Source organism: Maylandia zebra, linkage group LG23, assembly GCF_041146795.1.
Source record: "Maylandia zebra isolate NMK-2024a linkage group LG23, Mzebra_GT3a, whole genome shotgun sequence".
Taxonomy (NCBI): Eukaryota; Metazoa; Chordata; class Actinopteri; order Cichliformes; family Cichlidae; genus Maylandia; species Maylandia zebra.
Window position 1 is genome coordinate 26351826 of NC_135188.1, and position 25135 is coordinate 26376960.

Consider the following 25135-nt stretch of genomic DNA (forward strand, 5'->3'; position numbering starts at 1 on the left):
AAAGCGGCCTTGAGCAATGGCTCTCGAGACTTTCCGGTGGTCTTTTAAAGTTATTCTTTGGACATTGGCTGCTTTTCACTTATTTTCAGTCCAGTCCTTTTACCCGACCAGTTTCAGAGAAATGACTTGTTGATTGTTAAGCCGTTTAACACTGACCTATGAGTCATTTAAGTATTTTTTAAAAGGCTCCTAACTTAACAGACATTCACAATTTGACTCACTCTCCAGTTTGTGTCTTTAGAGAAATTTGGGGCTTATTCTCATATCTGGTTTTTGATTCAGTGCAGTTCATATACATTAAAAATACCCCAGAATATTTCAAATTACTCAACACCAAACACACCTGTGAAAGAAAAGCAATATAAGGCTACTCATTTACACACTCATTTACATCAAGTTAATTAAAACTGGATGATTACTGTAATAAAGGAGTGATATTGGCCTTTTCCAAAAGTCCTTTAATTGACCGCACATCATTACAGTACATCGAATAGCTTCGTCTTTAAGGCTTTCCTACACATACGGCACAAAAACACTCAATACTGAAAACTATTTGGCATGAAAATAAAAGACAGGAAGCAGAGAGCGTGTCAGCTGTTGGCAGTGTAGTGTAGCACAGTAAAGGGGTCTTTGCTCAACATCGCATCATAAGAAGTTAGAATAATAATGATGATTAAGAAGAGGCACTTCTTCATCACAGCTCCTTCAGTGAGCTCTGACGAGAATTAACAGACTCAGCAGTTCCTCCCACGAGACTTCAACAATCTGATTTGTCAAGGAGCAACAAAGGTAGAGGATGTAACGTCTTTATGTGGACCAAATCTGCTTTTCCTACATTTTTGCATCCATCTTCTGTTCCAGTGGCCAAAACCCACGTTAAACATGGACAAAACGTATGTACAAGCAACCCTTTTGAGCCGCAAACTCCAAACGCCATCTTATCAGTTCTTTTGCTCTTTATGATATCAGTAAGAGCAGACGTCCTTACATATTGTCATCCCTACTGGGGATACACTAGGTTTGAGTGTGGGATGCTGCAATGCCTTCAAATCACATCAGGAGTGTTTTAGAAATGTAATCTTCTGGGTCTTTTATTTTGAAACTTTATCTGATTTCTACGCCCGAGCATAGAGACACTTCTGAAACACGTCTGCTGGAATCAAAGCGCTTAAGTGAGTGCAGTGTATTCCCAGGCTGGTCAAAGGGATGAAGTGAGACCCATTTTAAGATAAATACGGATTATTTTGAACTGTGAATCATACAAAGCTACTCTAGTAGAGTCCAAGAATGAAAATATTATTCCCATTTCCAGCTCTGTCCATTTTTAAGGTACCCACAACCTGAAACGGCACTGAAAAAAATAAATTAAATGTATTTAAGGAATTTGAAAAATACAGTTTTAAGTATTACAGCGATTCCCAACAGACAGACCACAGATGTAACCAAATTATTGTAAGCTTATGTAAAAAATACATTAACAACCAACAGTACTTGTTTTTGTAATAAACAGTTTTTCAGATAGTTCTTCTAACCACATTATAGCTATATCAGTGTCAACTGTCATATGAGGGGCAAACTAATTTACCATCCCCCTGAACGTGACGGAGCTCGTTCTGGTTTTCTTTTATGTCTCGGTTATTCGCTTTATTCCCGCGACATTTGAGACATGAAATATGGAGATTGTGTTAACACCACACATGATAATCTTGCGAATAATACGGTGCCATTAACTACCTGAACTGTAATTATATTTCATGTGGTTGCCTTTGCATTAACCTGAATCATTCTCATTGTACAGTTATGGTTACAGACTGTCTACACTCATTTTATGCTTGAATGAATTAAACCCAATTTTAATAAGCACCAGTTTATTATTTGCATGTCAGAATCAGAGAAGTTCTCACAGGAGAAATCATCTATATCTTCAAGAAATTTCACAAATTAATTTTTACTCACGCACTGTGAAGGTGTGCCGTCACAGGGTGTGCGTATTATTATTATTTCAAATTTTTATCACCAAAGTATTAGAAAATCAGTAAAAATCTAATTTATTTATTCTCTTTAATAAACTTTTTATTTTTACTGCAACTAGATTTGCCTGATTTTTATGCACTTTTTCACCAATATATTTGCAGTATTTGCAATTTGATTCATTATTTTATGCAACTGTTTTATTTCGGTTTCCTTTTTTTGTGCAACAGTGGAAACGTAGGGGAAGAACACAAAAAAAAAAAAGACAAAACTTTGGTGAAAGTGTGCACATGTAATGTATAATTTACTGTTTGTTATTTACCTCTAAATTTACATTGTTGTGCCTCATCATGACTCTACAAAGAAAAGGAGAAAGGAGAGGTCATTTCTATGAGGAGGGAAGAGAAAGGTGACATTTTTTTAAATTACAGAAATCTTTGGGGATCGTAGAAAGAGCTCCAGAACAACAGACATTAGTTAACTTTTAGAGAAACATTAAAATGATACATTAACTTAAATGGGTTAAACTTCCCCAAGAAAAAAATAAACACTGATTTTTAGAAAAGCAGGCCCTCAGTAGAAAAGATAGCCTCCGTTTTATGTGCATTTAAAAAAATGTTTCTGATTTCATTTGTATACTAAGTAATCACAGGTTGAATTTAAACTTGTTGTAAAGCTTTTCTGTTTGCTGTATTTCTCATTCAGTATGTGGTAGTTTTCACGGTTAGTTACTTATGCTGCTGCTTCAAATTAAAAGCACTCAGCCAGACACAACTGAGAGGCTTTTATTGTGAATTTAGCTCCACACATTCGAAGCGTGGCCATGAAAATGATCTACGGCACATTCAGATTGAGAACTCTTGTATTACAGTAGAATTAACAAAACAAAACAAAAAAAAAAATCCCTGCCACAAGTTAAAATCCCATGAAGTCATTTGTGCTGTCGTCCAGTCAAAGCTGCACGTTGTATCATTACTTCTTTTAAAAACACTTCAACAGTTTTCTTCCCATTTTAAACGTAAATTAAGTTAAATAACATATCAAGAGGCACATTTACAAATGAAGGAATTTCCTTCACAGTCCACTGGAAGGTGTTGCAGTGTGCAGAGATCAGTTTCAAACCTGCTGCAAAAACCATCCATTAATGAAGTTTAGAAACCACTCCACCTCTAGAATTAAACCATTCCCAGCTTGCTTCCAGTATTCAAGGATAATCCCCCATTTCACAATCATATGTACACACTACACTAGCTTTTAGAATAATCTGGACACAGTGTTTATAAACTGCAGAGGAATCACTTCACCACACAATAGGATTTTAACACTGAACTAGAGGACAGATGAACTTGTTTAGACAGGTCACTTTGCAGTAATGAAACACACTGGGGTTAAAGCCCTCTGTGTGTGCATTCAATAGTTTTTAAATGAACACTCAATGTGGGTTTTCTTCTGTGAAGACCGTATTGTCTTTGGGCGCTCCTCCGTCTGACGCAGGGTGCGTTTGGTCTTTGTCAGAGTCTGTGTGTGAGGTGTGGGCGGTGTCTGCTTGCGTGGGAGTTTCCGTGGTGGATTTCGGCGGGTGTGCGCCGTCATCGCTCGAGTTTCTGTGCGAAGTTGCCACCGCCTCGTACTCAGCCACCGCCCGCTCATTATGCACCTAGCAACATGAGAAACAAAAACATTGAGGGCGGCTGGCAAGAAGCCAGTTGAACATGTGGCACAATTGCCGAACAACAGTTTAGGTTACATCTGCTAGATCATGTCTAACTGCTTCCAACAAAATGCTAGCAGGAAAAACCTGCCTGAGCTGTTACTAGCCAACAAAGACATGGATACAAGGGTGCTAATGCTAACACTAGCTGTTTACATAACATGTTAACTATGACAAGTATTTAAGAATTGGGTAACCTTCCCTGAACTTCCTCTGCTACTCTGACTGCCTCCAGGTCATCTTCAGACCTCAGCTCTCTCGTCCTGGCTCTGTTCCAGGCGCTCTAAGGAGCCTGCACGGTTCAGGCTGGACGGCAACATCGGTGCAGTCTGAATGTGTTTGTCGGTGGTTAATGAATAAAAAGATTTCCCACACTGTTAGTGAGGCTGCACGACTGCAACGACACCTCTGTGCTTGAATTTTAAAGATTTGAACCAAATTTCAACCTCGATGAGTTTCTCGAGTGATGTTAAAACTATTATATAGAACATGTCATTATTGATGTTGTTTCTACATTTTAGAGCCATAAGCAATGCTCAGTGTGTTCAAATATGACTACATTAGACATTTATTCTGACCCAGGAGGAAAAAAACTAGAAGATGGGTCTGGTACCAAAATGTAGGTAAAAATGAGACCCTTCAGATGCTAAAGACCCTTTAAAGTTCACCCGAAACTTTAAAGGGTCTTTTTGATATTTTCTCTGTTAAATCATTGGAAAACAGATCGAACCTCCAGGATACCAGTTCTGGTTCCTGTTCCTCTGCTGGACACACATTAGAATGTTGTCATTTAACTACAGATGATGCTTTTCCATGAGATCAGATTTTTGGCTGTGGATGTAAAATTGATTTGGCTTCAGTTTTTAAAAAGGGCATAAATGTTTTTTTAAATAAGTAAATCTCATTTACTTGAATGTATTACAAATTGTGCATCTGTATGTATATTGAAGGCCTGTAATCACCAAATAGTCATAGTATACGTAACTTCATTAAATAGCCTGAAGTTATTGTACAAAAACGACAAAAGTGGCTCCTAGATGTGAGCTTGTGTTTACTCCCAGAGCTTACTGCAGTGTTTTACAGTTTCATAACTCCAGTATTGCAAACAGACTCTCACTCCCACACTATTTAACTTGTAAAAAAGACATTGACTTGTAACTAAAAATGCTAGCCCTTCGTCATAAGAAGCAGCTGCGATCACACAGCCACTGAATACTGCACACAGGTTTAATGTAACTTAAATTTATCAAGGACAGATTAAGAAAATTTAATGAAATGCTGTCATATGATAGTAAATATTGTGGAAAAATGATTAGAAGTAGGAGCTTTAAATCTCCCTAAAAGCCGGTGAGGATACGAAAATGAAGAAATTTAACTGCATTAAAAAAAAGGATCAAAATATTAAACAAAGCTAGCTTTTCATTATAAAGTAAATATATGTCCACCATATGTTTCCATTATTTTTAACATCATTGGTGTTTGTTTTCGCAGATGTGGGTGTTTTTTTTTTTTGCAGTTTTACAGATTTTTTTTTTGTTTATATCTGTTTGTAAAAATATTTTAACTGTTAAAATTGAATTTAGTGATACAAAAGCTGTTATAATTTTCATCCTACATTTGAAAATTGTAGGATGAAAGCAGCTTTAATGAAAATCTTGTGTTTTATCCCCTTATAGGGGATTTACTGCTCAGCATGGCTTTTATTTTTTTTATTATTTTACTGTGTTTAAACTAAACTCAGAGCAAAGTGCAGCTACGAGTCATATTTAATCTTCAGATCAAATTGATTAAATAAGACTCTGACAAAATCTGATTTATTTGCTTGCACGGCTGCTACATTATGGAAAAAAAAAAAGAAGATATGCTCATTTTTCCCATAGCAAACATTACATCATTTTATCTGCAATTGTAATTATTAACTTAAACATTACACAGTTATTGTGGTGTAATCGCAACAAGGAAATGGGATACATTTAATTCTGTTTCCCCCCCTCTTTTGGATAGTATAATTCTTCATAAAAACTGTATGCATGGTGATTTGTTTTTATAACTCATCTATCTGGATACTAAAGTTAGAGACAGCACATCCAAGTAGTTTATGCTGTGGTTTTGGTGAGTTATATTCCAATTAGTCTGTCACTTAGCACAATTAACAGGTTGTGTGATGCACCCATATAGTCTATGGTAATAAAAGCTTGTTAGCATTAGTTGAGAACGCAGTGTTTCACTGTTTGGCCAAGATGCCAACATTGAGTCCCAAAACAAACAGGTGATATTTAGGTTATTTTTTTCATTATTTTTATTTGAAAGGGACTGTGTACAATACTAACATAAATGTTATTTGAGCTACTGTACTAGAGTTAGCTTAAAGCTCATTTGCATCTGCGATACTTTGGCAGGTCACATTTTTACCTACTTTTATGGTCACACAATAAAAAGTCTAAATTGCTAAAACAGTATGTGAGTGAAAATGCACCAACGTTAAGAAAATAAGCATGCGATTTTTATAACACATTATTTTATGCATATCATCTTCTTTTCTCAGCAAAGAAAATGATATAAGTATTTTTTAACTATGAAAATTATTAAATGCGTTTTGGCCAGAAAGTCTATAACAGTTGTGTTTTAAAGATATATTATATTTAAAAACAGAATATATTGTTTTGGGAAATTCTGCAGACACCAGTAGTGCCATCAAAGCAACAAAAGACTGAAGTAGCTGCTTTACCGAGCACAGATTATCTAAATACCTCATCAGTCAGGGGTAAAGCTCAGATCAGCTCCCGGCCACAAAAGCAGACCTCAGGCCCCACCCCCAGAGGGTGGGGTTGGAGGTGACATCACCGGGGAGAAACCCATACATGTAAGCGCATCACATGATGTCAAGAGTCAGGTGTGGGCGGTTCACAGACACACAAAGACGTACATGCATGTACACGCCCACACATACACAGGTATGCCTGAGTCACTGTTATCACCCCATGCATGAGAAAACACACACAGAAAATCCTGAACTACACCCCCACCTCACAGACGCACACACACACAGTAGTTTTCCATCAACCTTTGCACGCAACACCATCTCACCTTTCTTCAGTGTGTGTGGGCAGCCAGTCAGGAGGAAGTGTCAGATTAATGAGTTAAAGCATGAAGAAGAGACATTTCAGACACAACAGATGGAAACAGTGAGTTACTATTACACAACGCCTCGTAATACAGCAGCTACAGCGGCATGTGGCTATTAAAAAAAAATTACACACCGTGTAAAATGTCCACAAATCAAAAGCCTGCCCTGATTTAAATCGTGCTGATGTCTATAACTGACAGAGCTCACTTCTAACCGTTTTCTTATTTTTATACTTGTCGATCAGTCTGATTTGTTTTTACTCCTGTTTGGATCGCCAGTAAATTCCTCATCAGGAATATCCTCTTTTAACCAGACAGGCTGGCTGCTATTTTTAGATCTCTTCCTGAAAGTCACAGTCTGACCACTTACACACTACAAAAAGCAACTCGTGCCTCGGGCTGACCCGGATTGCATCTAATAATGAATGCCAGGTCTCGGGCAGTTTTCAGCTTAAAAGTCATCAGTTTAGAAGCATTAACGCTGGCGTTTGGCTATGTTGAGTTAAGGACTTTGTTCAGTTCTCACAAAAACAACAGGGTATAGCAGATGGTGATGATAAATCATGCAGATAAGATGCTGTAGGTTTGAAAATGTGCTAGAACAGGAGCAAAGATCACCCGTGAGGGGAAGAAACATGAAAAAAAAAAAAACATGAATAAATAAAACAATCAGCACAAGAAGCTCTGACAGGCTTCAGACTTTTGGGTTCTTGTGAGTTTTTAAACATGTAAACCGATATACAGAAAATATAGTTTTGAAATTTGCACTGTTAAAATTTTTTATACAAGTTAATTCTATAAGAATTCATAAACTCTGAGGAGACGAGCTGCAGAAGTCTGAAGAAAATCAGGGAACAGGACATAAAAGAAGTTGAAGCTAAGATAGTCTTTTCTTAACTACATTAAACTAAGCTCAATTAAAAAAATAATAATTAAAAGGTGTAGTTTTAGTTTTGTATTTTCTTGACCCTCCAGGTCAATGTGAAAATTAATAATAAGCACTGCTGAAAAACTGCTGGATTATACTTTCTTTGTTTTATTTGACAGCCAGTTGCTGGTTTCATACAGACACCCATGTCCAACTGTTAGGTTACTTCAGTTAAACTACTTTGAATATGCCTGCTGTAGGCTCAGATGCACTTTAACAGGCTGATTTGGATGATAATGACAATCCTTTTGGTTTCATTCTTGAGGATCAAACCATTTGAGATCGATCCTAAAATTGAAACCCAATTTTTCTGCTCAGATTTCTTTTGGACTTTTTAACCTGTGTTTAGCTGTTAAAAACACTTTCAGTCGAAAATAAGTTTGCTTAAACATTTCATCACAACATTTAAAGTCAATGTCATGAAGCTTGGATAACTTTCATTAGTGGACTATAGGGCACATTTGAAAAGCACAGATGCAGAATTTAAACTATATTAAAGCTATTAACACCCCTAATAGCAGCATTCATATTAGCAGACCTGCATGAGTGTACGATATTAAACATGCAGAGTGTTGCCTCTATAATGCATTTGTGTACCTCGCAGCATTAATGTTCACACATTAAAGCCTCCTCTTAGACAAAGACTGGCTTCTCTGTGCTGCCTCCAAACTCCAATCAAGAGTCGACTTATTTTTGATCTTGAACTGCTTGTATATCCCACCATTAGTTGGAAGGAACGTAATATGGAACAAACCATCAGCCCAAAATAAACTTGGGAATGGCTCTAAGCTAAAGAACAGCAGTAACAGCAGCTTAAGTAGCCCAGATTACTGGTTGTTCAACATATTTTGAGAAAGCTGCTGGTGATAATGCATAGCTACAACACAGATGATTGTCTGTAAAGCTCTGCGTAGGACAACCACGCAGGTCGCTCCCAATGCCGACTGCCACTGCACTGAACACAGGTCTCGCTCACCTCCTGCCCCGTGTACCAGGTTTGCCTCCCTGTGACTTTAGTTCCAGTTTTGGGAAATGCACAAAGTTGAAGGATCAGTGTTCTGATGCAGTGGAGGACATCCAGCTCACATTACAGAACCACAAGTACACACGGACGTAACAGGCCCTTCTGTAAAAAGCAGCTACACTGAAAACAGTCTGAGAACTCAAGTCTGATCTGATTAGAGATCAGCTGAAGATAAAATCAGGTGAGGCTTTTGATATTCAGGTATCTGCTCTCAGAACTTTCTGATCACCCCTCGTGTACACACTAATACATTTATCATGTTTGATTCAGCGCACAATGACTTCACTCTTACTTTGAAAGTCCGGGTCAACCAGGTCAGGTTGCTGCTGTGGCATAGAGTTGTCTCAGGTTTTATTCCCTGCTTATTCTAACTGAAACTCCACCTTCTGGGATGTGTGGGGCTGACCTCCAGCTTGACAGAACAAGGACTAGCATCACCAGCTGCACTGGAGATGGAGTACGTCCATGAAATGAAGACTACAGCAGCAGCTGATTGGTGCTCCACTATTTATTATCACTAATTAAAAACGGTATCATTTACTAACTAATTTAACAAAGTGTTTAACATCTACACGCAGATCCTGCCTCACCATCGCAACAAAAATGATCCAATTCTCTGGGAAACACATATTTGTTATATGGATGTCAAATTCTCAACTATGCAATCACTGATTTTAGTTTTTCTTTGATGTGGAAATCTAAACGCTTCAGCTCACCTCACTGCTGACAGAGCTGTCGCTACATTTAGCCACTTTTCCGACCCTTTTTGCTTCGTCTTTCCTAAAAAGACTGAGCTAAAAGTCTATACACTCTCTGAAGCCTCTATACTGAGGCTTCAGAGAGTGACAGACGTGCTGCGGCTTTTAGATTCTGTCAGTATAAAGTACCTTGAGGCCCCCGATACTGCGATATGGCGCTCTACAAATAAAACTGTATTAAATTGACTGCAGAAGACAGAAAACTATTCAGGAGAGTCCCAGTTTAATATTCCCACAACTTGAACCAAACATAACATTACTGTAAGTCTTCCGAAATGACCAGTTCTCACATTTTTATCTCCTAAATCAGATTTTTGCTTTTCTTTTCATGTGCTCATGACTAAAACTCTGCTTGGCTACTGTCTGTTCACCTGCAGTGGGTGAGGGTCTCGAGTGCTGTTCTTTGCCAGGCTGATCATCTCTTTGATCTGGACAAAGGCGAAGGCAATGGTGACCCAGGGGGCACCGGAAAGCATCCAAGCCGGCCTGTTCGGGTCCTCCTGATCCTCCTGATGTTTAGTCTTCCTTACTGGCAACAAGGGAGCCTGTCGCACTGGGGCCGGGCTGCCGTCGGGTGCGTGACTCTGCACCAGGTCGATGGTGGCGATCGGGACTGGACTGGAGGGCACAGGGATGTTCTCTGCTAGCATTTTGTCCTCTGGAAGAAGGTGCAGAGGGAAGGAACACAAAACGACGGGCACAAAAATATAGATTTTAAGGATCTGAATGTGTATCATGTCACAGCAAAAGCATCAGTTAAAACAGTTTGTTCTGCTAATCTAGAGCAGGGTATTCCAGACATACTTTTCCAGTTTTTCCTCCACTCTCCAGAGCTCATGACCACCGGTGAGGGTTAGAATGTAGACCTACTGGTAAATCAGGAACTTTCCTCTCGATCAAAGCCCTCTCATTACCACATTATCTGTAAAACTGCACCAATCCACGTCACTCATGAACATCCTGACACACTTAGACCCAACCCCAAGGGACAAACCCAGCAAAAGCAGTGGAAACATGACCAGCCGTGATTCAACATCCGGCTCAAAATATCAACAGGAAGCACAGCTTTTGTTTACTGCGGATCACATAGTTTCAGCTTTAATTTTTAAGCTGCTCCTTTATCCACAAGGGGCTAAGGTCAAGGCATTAGTGTTTCCTCCTGGGATCAAACCAGGAATCTTTCACTTGTTAGGCAAATCTGTACACCTCAACACTATGGAGCTACTTTTCATCAATTTCCTTTTAGAAGGTGATTATTATGCTGTGTTCTTACACTTCTTATTAGACAAGATTAGTTAATGCTTTAGTTTTCTAAATATTGCAGACACTATAAACCTGCAATCTACTTAGTGACATACAAAACAAGCCTAATGTGCATATCTGCGATCTTGTTTATTTGTATGCATTTTTCCCACCTTTGCCTTCAGTGTCTCCGGTCAGACACTGGATGAAGGAGAAGATGAGGAGGATGACGAGGGAGGCCATGCCGATTCCTCTGAACGTATCTGCAGCACCTGCAGAGCAAACAGAGAAACCATTAGCAAGGCGAACTCATATATTTCCTGTGTTTCCTACCCTAAAGCAGCTCAAATAAACAACTTACACTACACCGGTACTGCATTTAAACATTAGCCAGTGTGCTGCAAGGCAATTTCCGCCTCACGTGCTCGTTTCATACCAAAATAATTGACGAATACTCCTCCGACCATGGCTCCGCAGCCGCGACCCAGCCCGAGGTGCAGGCCCTGCAGAATTCCCTGTGCCGACGTCCTGAGAGCCGGCGGGACCGCGGCGCTCAGGAAGGAGATACAAGCTGCCCAAACTGAGGCATGGGTCACACCTGGAGGACAAACAGGGACATACAAAGGGTCACAGCTGAATCTGGATCTAAATAAACTCAAGCATCCTGATGTAATCAATTAACTCCAACATCTCAGCTTTAGAGTCATTACATCAGCAGCATGTGTTGAACAAATACAGGCAGAGCCTCTGAAATTATTATGTTTTTTAACAATTGGCCAGATTTTCAACTTAAAAACACTTTCAGTCGAAAATAAGTTTGCTTAAACATTTCATCACATTTAAAGTCAATGTCATGAAGCTTGGATAACTTTCATTAGTGGACTATAGGGCACATTTGAAAAGCACAGATGCAGAATTTAAACTATATTAAAGCTATTAACACCCCTAATAGCAGCATTCATATTAGCAGACCTGCATGAGTGTATGATATTAAACATGCAGAGTGTTGCCTCTATAATGCATTTGTGTACCTCGCAGCATTAATGTCCACACATTAAAGCCTCCTCTTAGACAAAGACTGGCTCTCTGTGCTGCCTCCAAACTCCAATCAAGAGTCAATAACCTGCAGATATTGACTGCTGCATTCTTTCTTATTTATTTTTCTATTGTTATCTATTATCTAAATCTATTTCTAATTCACCTTTTTCTTCCTGGCACTTGAGTAAGTGAATTGCTCTACTGTGGAATTAAAAAAAGTCTATGAAAATTTGGCTTTTCATGCATTGCAAGATCAAATATCACAAGTTAAATTATTTGTCCTTACTTCTCCACTGCCAAGTGTCAACCATTTGTGGACTCTGGAGAATAAATAAATGCTGACATATATGTTTAATTAACCTGCAGTGACAGTTTTATTTCTTCACCTCAGCTTCCTCTCTGCAGACCAGCTAATCGCATCGAGGTAAAAAGCAGGCTGCCTCAGCCCTCCCTGTTTTTACACCACATGTGTTGCAAATGCTAAATATACTTTTAGACTTTTTGAAATTGTGTCATACTCAGCGTAACGCTGGACCAACAGGTGGAGCACTCAGAACTGAAGCCCCGATGCAGCTTTCACGTGTTTATTCTGCGAGGCAGAGGTGTTTTCTCAGGGCGGATGTCTCATGCAAACCAGTGAGCCACAGAGAGCAGCTGTTCACTGCTCAAGTCTTCACTGTAGTTTTATTGTATACACTGCATTTCTCACCTTACTTTGCATTGCTTAAATAAAGTCAAAGATAAATTAGAAATACAGTGTTAATAATTAGAGATGGCACGATACCACTTTATGTCCGATACCGATATCATAAATTTGGATATCTGCCGATACCGATATGAATCCGATATAGTGTTTTTTAATCAACAAAACTGTTTTTTAAATATCTTGCTGCATTTTGTATAAGTTCATACTCAAGTTTAAAACAACAACTACACTAAAGCTATTCTGTTATACCTGTATGCAAAAAAAAATATTTCATAGTTCAGCAATACTGATCAATCTAATAAACTTAAACCTACACCATCCTCCCTATTCTGGTATTTTAAAGAGTACTTAGCATATATATTAAGCAACCTAACTAATAGGGTTCCAACTCCCAGCAACAACAAAAATAAATAAATAAAAAATAGGGAACCACCCCTCACGCTCCACCTCATGATGCTTAATCGACGTAATCAACCTTAATTTGATGCAGTGTGAAAAAAAATGCACAGAAATATTAAATAGATTCAACATCTTTCTTCAACAAAATTGCAGACTGCACAGATGGTACCTTCCCAAAGGAAAAAGTACTATAGCTTACTAGGGTATATATATTAGACTTAATAGTCACTATATACAGTAATTGACTTCTATTCATTTTACATCAAATTAAAACTTTGGGTGTCAGATAATTATTTATTAAAAGCTAGACATTTTAAATGAGAATAAGAAAGAAAAGTATGTCTTTGTGCCCCCTTTTCCCTGTTAATGCCCTATCGGCCCCCCTGGCTAAACTTTGCTAGATCCGCCCCTGCACAGTTACCAGCCGTCAGCTACGTAGAAAAAGATCCTCGAGTAGAAAGTAATATTAAATACATTCTAACAACAGCTGATCAAGCTTAAACGTGCTTCTGTTGTTCAGCCGCTGGTTTCCTCTTTCTGGTGCAAAGTGGGCCAAAAGCAAACTAGAGACACGGACTCGCGACAGAAAAGCCGATCAGCTGATCGTTAAGCAGTTTCATGATTGAAGTAGCAGCAAGAAGAGGCAGTCGCTCCATATATCGTTTGTTAAGCTTAACGCAGGAATGCTTTACAAACATTCAGAGATGGACTTACACACTTGCTTTACTTCTCTCGGGATAACTTTGTCGGAGATGAAATGCCGGGTTGCTAGCGAAGCTCCAAATGCTATCCAGACCACCGACAGGTCCCGCATGCCACAGCCGCTCTATCACGTGATGCATACTGCTCCGACGTGCTAACGTTCTGAGGTGAGTTACGGCGTATTGCAAGTTTTGTGAGGTGCTTTCGTGATATTTAATGGATCGGATTACATTTTTTATTTTTCTCCGATATCCGATCCAGTAATTTAGGTCAGTATCGGACCGATACCGATAGTAATATCGGATCGGTCCATCTCTATTAATAATCTGGGATGCCAATTCATATGGTGTGATGGGAATATAAATATAAAAAAAATATCAAATTAATATATAATAAAAATATTATATATATTCTATTCAATATTAAAACTATTAAAAACAGAAAATTAAAAAACATAAAAACACAAAATAAAAAATACCATTTAAATAATTATATTTACAAAAATACAAATAAAAAATGGAAAAAAACTTAAATAAAAATACAAAATGTATATCTAGTAAAAAAAATGTTTTAAATGTATGCATAAAGCCGTGTTGCTGCTAACTGTGGCTTTAGTTTCCACTAACTGTGAATCTGAAACTGAACTGACTGAGTGAAGACTGAAGACAGATTACTGCTAAGTGTTCTGTAAACCGCAGCAGCTCCCGAACAGGAAACAAACCGCTCATAAACAGGACCTATGACATAATATAATCAGTCTTTTCCTTTTTAAAACTGATCAGCCCTGTTTTGAGAAAGCTGCTGCTTGCACAGAAAAGCCAGCGTTCATTATCCGGGCTGAAAAAAGTGACACATGGTTTGCAAGTTTGCATTCGACTGATTTGTGACTCCGAGAAAGACGACTTTTTCTCTGTTATTTTCAAGTCCGGCAGCGCCCTGCACATGCTTTCTGACAACACCTCTGTTAATATCCTCTCTGTATGTTGCAATGCTGCTACAATAAAGGAAATAACACAGAGTAATACAGATCGTGCAGTTGAGAATCCGGGCCGTTTCCCTTCCCTTCAGTTTTTTCTCGTACTTTACAGCTTTCTGTCATCTGCTGCAGCCCTGACAGCCTTCTGCTAACCAGCGATACTGTAGGAAGAGAAACGCTGTCTGATAAGGCGCCATGCTGGACAAACAAAGCCATTTCCTGGCCTGCCCTGTCCTCTGGGTCCTGAAGTCCTAATACTCCCTGCAGACACAGACAGAGAAAGGGTTACCTTGAAGGATCTCCATGGGCAGGACGATCCAGGCGTTCTCCAGGTAGGAGATGTACAGGTAGCGAGCTGTGTTGCAGGCCAGCCCGATGTACAGCACTCTAAGGAAGGAAAGAGAAGAAGCATGAGACTTGTTGCAATGAATTACCAACTCAATCCTGAGCTGTTGTTTCTTTGCTTTAGTGATGTTTGGTAAGACTGATATGCATTTTTAAATCCTAATAACATCTTTCCAAGGACTGAAGAAATGTCTTCAACTGTTTCTATCCTGTAAGCATCCCGATTCTTAGTTTTACTGCAAGTATGACCATTAGGATGAACTGGTTGTGATAAGGCCACACCTTCAGTCAGTATAATCGTTCATCATTTGAATCTTTGTTTAAGCTTTGTTCTTTTTTTTCCACGTCAGCAAAGACAACAAATTCATCCTGTAACTAAAAACGAGCAACAGTTCGTCTGGATCTGCTTGCCTTTCTTCTTAAACCCAAACCTGCTGCAGTTTGGGTATCAGACAAAAATAATTTGTCCTATTTAACTGTTTCTTTATTGCAATAAATATTGAAGTTATGACCCAATGGTACAGAGCATAAATGCTGAAAAACTGACAAACACTCAAGCTGGTAAAAAGTCTTTAAAGTCAGCTGACTGAATTATCCTGGTGGTTTTTTGTTGCTACAAAAACAGGAAAGAGTATTTTCGTTATACGAGCCTGTATTTAACTGTTCGCCTCATTAATCTTTCTGTTCTTCTTCTGTGGTGCTGTTCGTACCCATCAAGGAGGCTTTGTGCTGCTATTTCGAGAACAATACAGCACAACACGCACCGAGTTCATCGCGCTCATCACCGGGATTATTTTAATGTTTGCTCATCAGCTGAAGCGTTACTGAACACACAGACACACTCTGTTCTCTGGGTGTGTGAACACTGAGCTCGACAAGCTCTCTCGCTGAAAACAACGTTACAGGGAAAGGTCGTGTTGTCAGCATTTCCCAAAGATAATAACAACGAATGAGAGCTGTTAGGCCTCAGCCACACAGGCCTAGAGATTGGACCGTCATTCCTGGCAACCTCTGGCTGATGGGGAAAAATGTGTATCCCCAAACTGGTTGGCCGCCTTTATTATGAAACTAGTTATAAAGTTTGCATGTTCTCCCCCGTGTCTGCGTGGGTTCTCTCTGGGTACTCCGGCTTCCTCCCACCGTCCAAAGACATGCAGCTTGTGGGGATAGGTTAATTGGTTAATCCAAATTGCCCATAGGTGTGAATGTGCGAGTGAATGTGAGTGCAAATGGTTGTCTGTCCCTGTGTGTTGGCCCTGCGACAGACTGGCGACCTGTCCAGGGTGTATCCCGCCTCTTGCCCTATGACAGCTGGGATAGGCTCCAGCGCCCCCCGCAACCCTGAAAAGGATAAGCGGACGCGAATGGATGGATAGTTATAAAGAGCGCGCTGCACCAAAAATCTTGTTTCGATTGCTTTGGTTACGTGGATGACACCAAATAGTCTGCATTTCAAAAACATTTCAAAGGGGCACAACTCCTTGTATGGGTCGCTTCATACTTTTCACAGCTTCACGACCGCTTAGAGAGTAGTTGGCAAGTTTTTGCAGACAAGTCGGCATCTTCCATGCAAACCACAGGCAACCACAGTAAAGCAATTACAAAGAGGTTTTTGTTGCAGCACCCTCTTTGCGCCCAATATCGGCATTTCCTTCTCTCTCTCTCTCCCTCTCATATTCTAAAGAGTATTCAAATGAAGAAGTATGAATTAAGTTGTGATGATGTTTCAGGCTGCCTTGTTGTCTGATAATGATCTAAACCTCCAAAATATTTCAAGTGTTACAACAAAGCACAGAACAGAAACTTTAAAAATAACAACATTAAATACATAAAGCTAATATATCTGATTTGGTGTGGTGGGAAACTGCGATAATCCTCACAAGAAAGTACATCTTTAGATTCTGGACATTGCGAGTTCAGTCCGTCCTCTAAGATGGACTCCATTAAGTGCTAAACTGAGCCCATCTGAGCAGTAGCAGATGGTCTCTCTGTGCTAACAGGTCGGTTTAAAAGGGTCAACACATTAAACCTTCAGCCCGAGGTCACTTATTGACGTGCTCTCATCGGTTAAAATGAAAGCAAGTGACCACCAGAGAGGAAGCTGCTGCTCAGACGTTGCAGTGAAGCAGGAAGTGTGCTTACTAGACAGAGTCACATCCTGAAAACACAGGAAGATGAAGGGCGTGTTTGCATGAGACTGAATATACACACACAGAGTCACTAATGCAGATTAAGAGGAGCCAGACAGCCTGTGGGCCTGTAAAGGCTGTAACTGTCTTCTGTGAAAAGGTGCTTTCAAAAACAGGTGAAATGTTCTCATTGCTTTAAAATTTCTAAAGGTTTCAATGCATATGAACAGAAAGGAGCTACTGTTAATATATTTAACCAGTGTGTCTGGATTTTACACATAATGAAATAATGACACAGCAAGCTGCTTTTGATTGGCTAAAATGAAACATGGAAAATGGTATTAGGCTTCACAGCTTCAAGAAGCAAAGATGACTTCCAAAAACATTTCTGCTAATGCTTCTAGTCACTTAAAAATCTACCATCAGCTCTGAAAGTGAACTAAAAGTCCCCAGTGTGATCACAGAGAAAGTTAAGGTCTGTCACGTCAACGCAGCCGTATGGTGGCCAGGAGAAGTTCCCAAGGCGCCAATTCTGGAAAGTGCTTACAAGCGTGGACATCTGTCATAGGACTGTATGAAGGAGGAAGATGCTGATCTGAGGAATGAGTTGGATCAGAAAAATGACAAACCGACCCTCAAACAGCTGAAGCTCTCCCTCTCTATCAGCTTCCTACTCCTCGTCTCATGTTGATGTAAAAATTTGAAAACTATTGCTCTACAACATGTTACAACATTTAAAATCTGAGATAGCGAGCAGCTGGATGGTTTTTCATCCTATTGTTGCTTTTTTCCCTGTTTGTTGACATTTATGGCGATGATGTGCCCGATTTGTCTGTCCGAGGCACTGAAATCAAATAGCTTCTGATCTGTGTCCGTGTGAAAATCCCCACTGATGTCTTGCATAAGCACCTCTTCATAGTGAGCATTCCTGTTCAGTTTATTTATATTTTTGCTTCTACTTTAAAGTTAAATCAGTCTAAATATTCCCCAGTTTTAATCTTCTAACTCCCAGTGGAGTAACAAAGACATTACTACTTTCATGCCCTGTGTTTTGCTCATGTACTAACTTATATTATATGCTGTATTTTTGTTATTCTAAATAAAGGAAAAGTGAAATGTGTATAGTTTAAGATAATCAGCAGCCTTGAGGGGAATAGAAATACTCTGAAACATTATGAATAAAAATTTCGTTGCTAACTGGAGGTCTGGTAACCACAGTCACAGTCATGTCAGTTAGAGTCCCACTATTTTCACTTTTTGCCAGTGAACAGCTGAGTAAATTCTTCTCTTTTGAGGCCTCTAAAAGTAAAACAGAAAGTACTCCACGTCTGACACCAGAGAAACGGTGCTCATCATTCATTATTCAGTTACATTATAGACCTTGTCTAGCTTCTACGACTGCCTCATTTTGTCTGAGTAATTGCTGCATGCTCCCAACTATCAGTGGCTTCGTACAAGGCTTTTGATTAACGCGAGGAACAGAAATATCAGCATGCCCAGCAGGTGTATTTATTAAGTACTTCAGCTAAATTTGCTCCATCTTCACCTCGCGTAGACTTGAGAGCTCTTTGAAAGTCAACAGCATAGATGGATCTGTGAAATCTAACCCCTTGTTCTCAGATGTCGAAGCTACCCGAAGGGTCCGACCCTGAATCCAATGGCCGCATTGTCCCAAAGAGGAGCGCTCACTTGTCACAGCTCTGACACCAAACACAGCGAGGCGATGACTGAACTGTTTGGACCCACCATTAATGCTATGAATGCACAGTTTAAACGGTTGATCAAGAGTTTTTGCTTTTAAAAAGTCTTTAAAGAAAGCATGGAAGTTGTTTTTGGTCATTTATTTGAGAAGATGGATTTTTTTTTAAACAGCTTACAGATTTCTTTGATTTAATGGTGGAAGAGTTAGATCAGAGGCAGCTGAACACGAGGAAAAAGGAACTCATGCTCCAGCAATGGTAATACAGATGAACTGGCTCTTTAAATAGCCCAGAAGGAGAGATAGTACTGTGTATCTAAGGGGGAACATCACCTATGTGAAACCTAACAGCATGATAATAAATAATTAGTAAATAATTCATTACTTCATTAGTTAATTACCAGATGTTTCTGTCTTGGTTCCCATGATTATCAAAAACAAAAATATTTGGGACAAAAAAAGTCAGAAAAAAGTTCAAAGTAAACGTGATCTCCAAGCAGCCTTAACCTCCTCAGACCTGGCGGCCACATATGTGGACATCACATTTTGGGTTGTGTAGACCAAAATACGAAATTTTGCTCTACAATAATAATAATAATAATAATAATAATAATAATGGATTGGATTTATATAGCGCTTTTCAAGGCACCCAAAGCGCTTTACAATACCACTATTCATTCACTCTCACATTCATACACTGGTGGAGGCAGCTACACTTGTAGCCACAGCTGCCCTGGGGCAGACTGACAGAAGCGAGGCTGCCATATCGCGCCATCGGCCCCTCTGGCCAACACCAGTAGGCGGTAGGGTAAAGTGTCTTGCCCAAGGACACAACGACTAGGACAGAGAGCCCAGGGATCGAACCCTCGACCTTCCGGTTACAGATGCGATTCCCAACCCCCTGAGCCACGGTCGCCCTACAAGGGCCTGATATCTACTTACGAGGACATTATACTGCCACTGTTCTATCAAAATTATAACGAATGTCTTCATATGTGGATCTCATTTATTTTAGGTTAAAAAAAAAAAAAAAAAAAGATCTGCTAATTCTTTGTTTTTACATTCATCAGGTCCCAATCAGTCCAAATAGCAAAGAAAAATTAAAGCATGCAATGAATGAGTTTGGGTCTTAGGAGGTTAAGGAATATCAACACAGGAAGCAGCTAGCAGCAACATACAACAGAAAATGTCAATGACAACAAGCCACACAACCACTGACGACGCAAAGTGTGCGAAACCTTTTAAAATTTTTAAGCAAGCGACTAAAGAACAACCAATGAAAGTGAAGGATACACTGGCAGTGAGAGAGTGGTATTACGGTTAGCCAGGCAAGTGGAACCTGGGATGCTCTTTAGCGACCAACTACCAGCTACTAACTGATGTGTGATGAGAAAATCTCTGTATATGTAGGAGCAGCTTTGGTGCTTTGTAGTGTTTGTTCTTACCTGATGTGTCCCACGAGCTCGATGAACTTGTGGCTGGTGAAATACGCAGCGAGCTCTGAGATGTGGCTGAGGACGGAGCAGACCCCAAAGAGCGTGGTGGTCCCGCCCAGGTCCTCCAAGTGCCAGTACAGGAAGCTGAAGACGAAGCCGTAGCCAAAGCCCATGAACCAGGCGACAAAGAGGACGGAGCTGTAGCGCACGCTGCACAACAGCTTGAGGAGGTCACTGTAGTGGAACTCCTGGGTGGTGTTGGGGTTGCTGGGGGTCTGCTCTGAAGTGACTGACTCCCTGTCAGTGTTCGCCGAGTCCTCCACCACCTCTGGAACTTCCTGCTGGTATTCACCGCCTTTCTCAAAGTAAAACTGAGTGGCCACAATCAACGCCACACCCATCAGAACACCAAAGACAATGAAGGCGAGCTGGTAGTTGTGAAGGCGAAAATCGGGCACAGCGCAACCAGTGCCTTCGATCGCCACGGTGATATGAGTGTGGTCAATCCAGATGCCCACCAGCAGCATTGCCAGACCCCAACCCAGAGAGCCCCACATCCTCTGCAGGCCGTAGCGGTCGCGGGCTTTACCGAGATACTGCAGGGTCACCGTGTCCACGATGGTGACGGCGGGAGCGCTGAAGAACTCGCCCACGATGATGACAAGCAGGATGAGCAGGAAGATGGACTCCACCTGGTCCCTGTTGTAGATGATCTGGTACTTTTTCTCAGGTGCTGGAGCAGAACTGGTGGTGGTCTGCAGAGTGGTGTTTGGTACGAGCTGGGTGGTGTTTAGTAAATTAAATGGAGAGTATGTTGTGGTTATGTTGGCATCCACACTACGTTCTAGCCTGTGGAGCACGTGGGAATGCTCCACATGCAGCTCCAGTACGTTTCGCCGACTTCTGGTGTGGTTGGTGGAGTTGCTTGGTTGTGTTACATTATCCTGAGGCTGGACCGTTACCACGGGTGGAAGCGGCGTGGAGAGAGAAGCTCCCTTTTCCTCACATATCATTTCCGCAGGTTTGACAAACCCGATGCCGCAGTTGAACATTAACCAGCACAGAACGGAAAACAGCAGCACAACTTTTCCTTTCTTGAAACGGTCCGCCACTACACCCCAGAAGGGGGCGCTGCAAAATTCAATGAAGTAGCGGATGCCGACGAGTAGCCCGCTGCGGCTGGCTGACATGCCGAGCTGCTTGTAATACACGGCCAGCAGGGGGTGCAGCGAGCCGTAGGCGGCATAGAAAAAGAAATAGAAGACTTTGGAGATGAGGAGGTGGCTGTTGATGCGGAGGCACGTCCTCTCGCAGCAGTCCATGGAATTTGGCTGTGAGGCCGCCACTGCTGCCACCTGATCACGTGCCATGTCAGAGCCGGGTCCTGGTGGCGCTGTGACATCCTCTTGCTGGGCCATGGAGAGGGTGTTGAATGGCTCAGCGAGGACATACTTCCTCTTCTGCTCCTCCTCATCATCTGTCAGGATGGCAACCTTGTCGTCGGCTGGCATATCTGGAAGATAAGGAAATGAGGGTTAGAGCAACGCCAGAGTAACCAAATGAGGCTAAATTCATCTTGTAACTACTTCACTGTGAGACATCATTAGTAGTTTTCTGCTAAAATATAAGTTATACCAGAAATCTGCTAATAACACCCAGAAATAACCTGAAAGATTAAGAGAAATGTTTTAATATTAAGCTTCTTCCCCGAAGACATTCGGACTGTCAGCTAACACCGCACCCCATCCCTGCACACTCACCTCACCAGCCATGGTCTGAGTAGCCCTCATCATTCAGACCACTAACAAATGGACTCTATACTCAGACCAAGTCCTTCGCACTACTTCTATGCTCTTTGTTCTCTAACATGTAGTTATTTTTGATCTACACCTGGTGTCAAATACAACCAAATGGTTAAAAGCTATCAAGTAATCTGGTTCCAGATGGGACAAAAGTCTCACAGAATCTGAATTTGAAACTCTCCTGGATGTTTTCTTGATTACATAATCTATAGATTAAAAGAGTCTAAATGCAGCAGGTGATGGTCTAGATCGAGTCTAATGTGGTCCACTAGCCAAAAGAAAAAAACTCTCTTTAATCATATGTTTTGTGTTACAGACATGTCAAACTGTTTTTCAAAACATTTATTGAAACGGTTTGGTAATGAATGATAATCCAGATTAGAACAGTACCAAGGTAGTGGTACATGGTCTAGACATGGTGTCATGAGGTCTACATGCTAGAAAAACTGTGAATCCAAGCATTCAGAGGTAGAATAAAAGGTTCAAATAGTCTCATTCTGTGTTTTAAATGGCCCTGACGGGTGCTAGGTAATATAATCCATACTAGAAGGGGCTAAATGTGTAGAGTATCGTTCAAATTGGTAAAAAGCAAAGAAATCATCATATTTCTGTGTCACAGTATTCACATATATTAAAACAATCTGTACACTCTCCCATGTCCAAATTAAATCAGTCTAAATGGACGAGTTCCTGGTACTATAATCCGACCTGTGTAACGTCAGTGTTTGTGGATGTACTTTGAAGGTGCTGATATTTTGTTTTTATACAAAGACGGCCAGGTTAGACTCCCTGACGGTCCCTAAGCCTTACTTTGAGATCCACTTGTGTATCGTGACAACAATAAAACTGAAAGCTGAGCAGCAGTCACCAATACAGATATTTCAGCAAACATACGACCTCTGGAGGTCCTCAGACCTCAGTTTGTAAGCCGTCCATCTATCAGTGATGGTCTCCGCGGAAGTGTCAGACATGTTAAACAAAACTACGGGTTATCTAAATTGTATAAAACAAACCAAAGTCGGAACGTTTAAGGGGTAATTTAAGGAAGTGCTAAGGAAGTGCTGGCGCTCATTTAAACCCGGTTAAACACAAAGGAAGTGTCTCCGAATGTCAGGACTTCTACCATGTAACCTAAATTAAACGTTTTAAACATGTATTTCACGAGACTCAATTTAAAATAAAGGACAAATTTAACGACAACGCAAACTAATGTTCTTACCTGCTCAGGTCACCGCTCCCATTAAACTATGACTGCGCAGTTTCTCTTCAATTTTCTCTCTTCTCCTGCGGACATTTTTCACAAAAAACGTTCAAACTACCGCTTTTATTTTCTGTAAAATATTTATAGTCTCCGACATAAGTTCATGTTTTAATTCGGGGGGAATTTCAGGTCTTTCTCGTCTCCGCCTGTCTTTGTATTGAGAACAACGGCAGCTCGTCAAACCGGAGCTTCCACCTGTCCAGAAAACAGAGACGCCGCGGTCAAGCCCGCCATTGGGACCTCTACGACAACAGGCCGAGACTTCCAAAATAAAGCTCATGCGTATGCGCTACCTTATTCTGTTTTATTAAATTGTGTTTATTTTTAAATTATTGAATGGTTTGGAGTAATTCCTCTCAGAAATATAAAATAATAACCTTTAAATTAAATTTCACAATTAAATGAAAGACTGAATAAAGTTCATTTTTGTTTTTCTATAATTTACTGTTTGTTTTGTTTTTGAATTATTAAGTCTAAAAAATGTTGTAATCTGTTCAAGGAACACATAATAAAATGTTACCATAAGCACATTGGTACAGTATTTAGAAATAAGGGGAAAACAGTTTAAAATTAGAAATTAAACATTTCTTAGTGGATCTTGGGGAATAAATTGTTTTAGAAAAGTTAACATGTTCGGTTTTAGAAAGTTTAAAAAAAAACATTTGTTCATTTTATTTAACAAAAATGTTGCTACTTTTGTGTGTTTTGTGAGCCTACTTTTTTCAAAGCTGATGGCACCGTTGTGCTTTTAAGTTTTCGTCACATCCGGTAGTTGCCAGGTGTAAATTCTGGCAACTTGATACCACAAAGCGACTCCGCCTAAACGTCTCCAGTGCCTCAATTAAAGGGGAAAGTGCCATTAATCGCAGTCAAAACATACAAAAACACAGCAATAATTCATTTTTAAAGAGACACAGGCAGTTCAAAATGACTGTAGGACTCCCTGAAGGCTTATTAGTCTACAACAATAAAAAAATTTTCACCATAAGGAGCATTTTGCATCTTTCTTATGATCAATATCAAATTATTATCCAATAATCATACAGAAACTCTCTTGTTTAATGCACTCATGCCCAGTTTTAGAGGAGCTGTAATCAAACCTTCCTCTTTAAAAGGCTTCATATTATAATTTAGCTGTAAAGATCATGAACTGTGTAAACTGGCTCTATTGTTAAGTCAGAAATGTTCCTTCATGATCACCATCAAGTCTGAAAGGTGTCATGTCGTTTTCCATTTTTCTTTGTGACAGAAATTAATTGGTTCAAACACCGTGACAATCAATGAGATGGAAAGGACTTTATTTGTACACCTTCTTTGCTTTACAGAACAAACAGAGCAAATGCAGAAGAGCATAATTCATGCCGTATTTAACAAAGGTGTAAAGACAGGTGGGTGAGGACTGCTGGCTTTAAATACAAGAGCAATGAGAGTTCCTGGAAGGCATCATAAAGTTACATCACCAGGAAACCACACACTCCACCCAGCCGCTTGAAGTAAATAACGTCTCATGTCACACAGTCATTTTCAGAGCAGTAAAAATCTGTACCTAAGGAGCTGTAGTCATACACACTCATGATTATTGATTTAAAGATGGCCATACCAAACTTAAGGCCATACCACCGTGAGCACACCTGATTTCATCTGATCTCAGAAGCTAAACAGGGTCAGGCCTGGTTAGTACTTGAAAGGGAGCCATCTCTGATTGCTAACTCGGAGGATGTTGGTCTGCTCCAACTTTCCGAGTGGGAAATCCAAGTTGAGGGGATGTTCCACAAAAAATTTCCAATTAGGAACTTGGAATTTCTGACTTCCAACTAATTCAGGAGCCCGGTATAAGCCCCAGCACACATAAAGACCCCCGCATGGGCACCTTACAGCCAGC

The 25135-nt window shown here is 40.2% G+C and overlaps 1 protein-coding gene across 1 annotated transcript; it reads right to left on the reverse strand.

Moving 5' to 3' along the window:
• Nucleotides 1-437: 437 nt before the first annotated feature.
• LOC101478152 (major facilitator superfamily domain-containing protein 6) lies at nucleotides 438-23490 on the reverse strand. Its single transcript, XM_004563316.3, has 7 exons — nucleotides 23212-23490; nucleotides 20200-21703; nucleotides 14871-14968; nucleotides 11197-11358; nucleotides 10934-11032; nucleotides 9890-10176; nucleotides 438-3628 (listed from the first exon to the last, which is right to left on the reverse strand). The coding sequence occupies exons 2-7, from the start codon at nucleotides 21699-21701 to the stop codon at nucleotides 3404-3406; spliced, it is 2373 nt and encodes a 790-aa protein (XP_004563373.1). The 5' UTR covers nucleotides 21702-21703; nucleotides 23212-23490; the 3' UTR covers nucleotides 438-3403.
• Between the last annotated feature and the right edge of the window lie 1645 nt (nucleotides 23491-25135).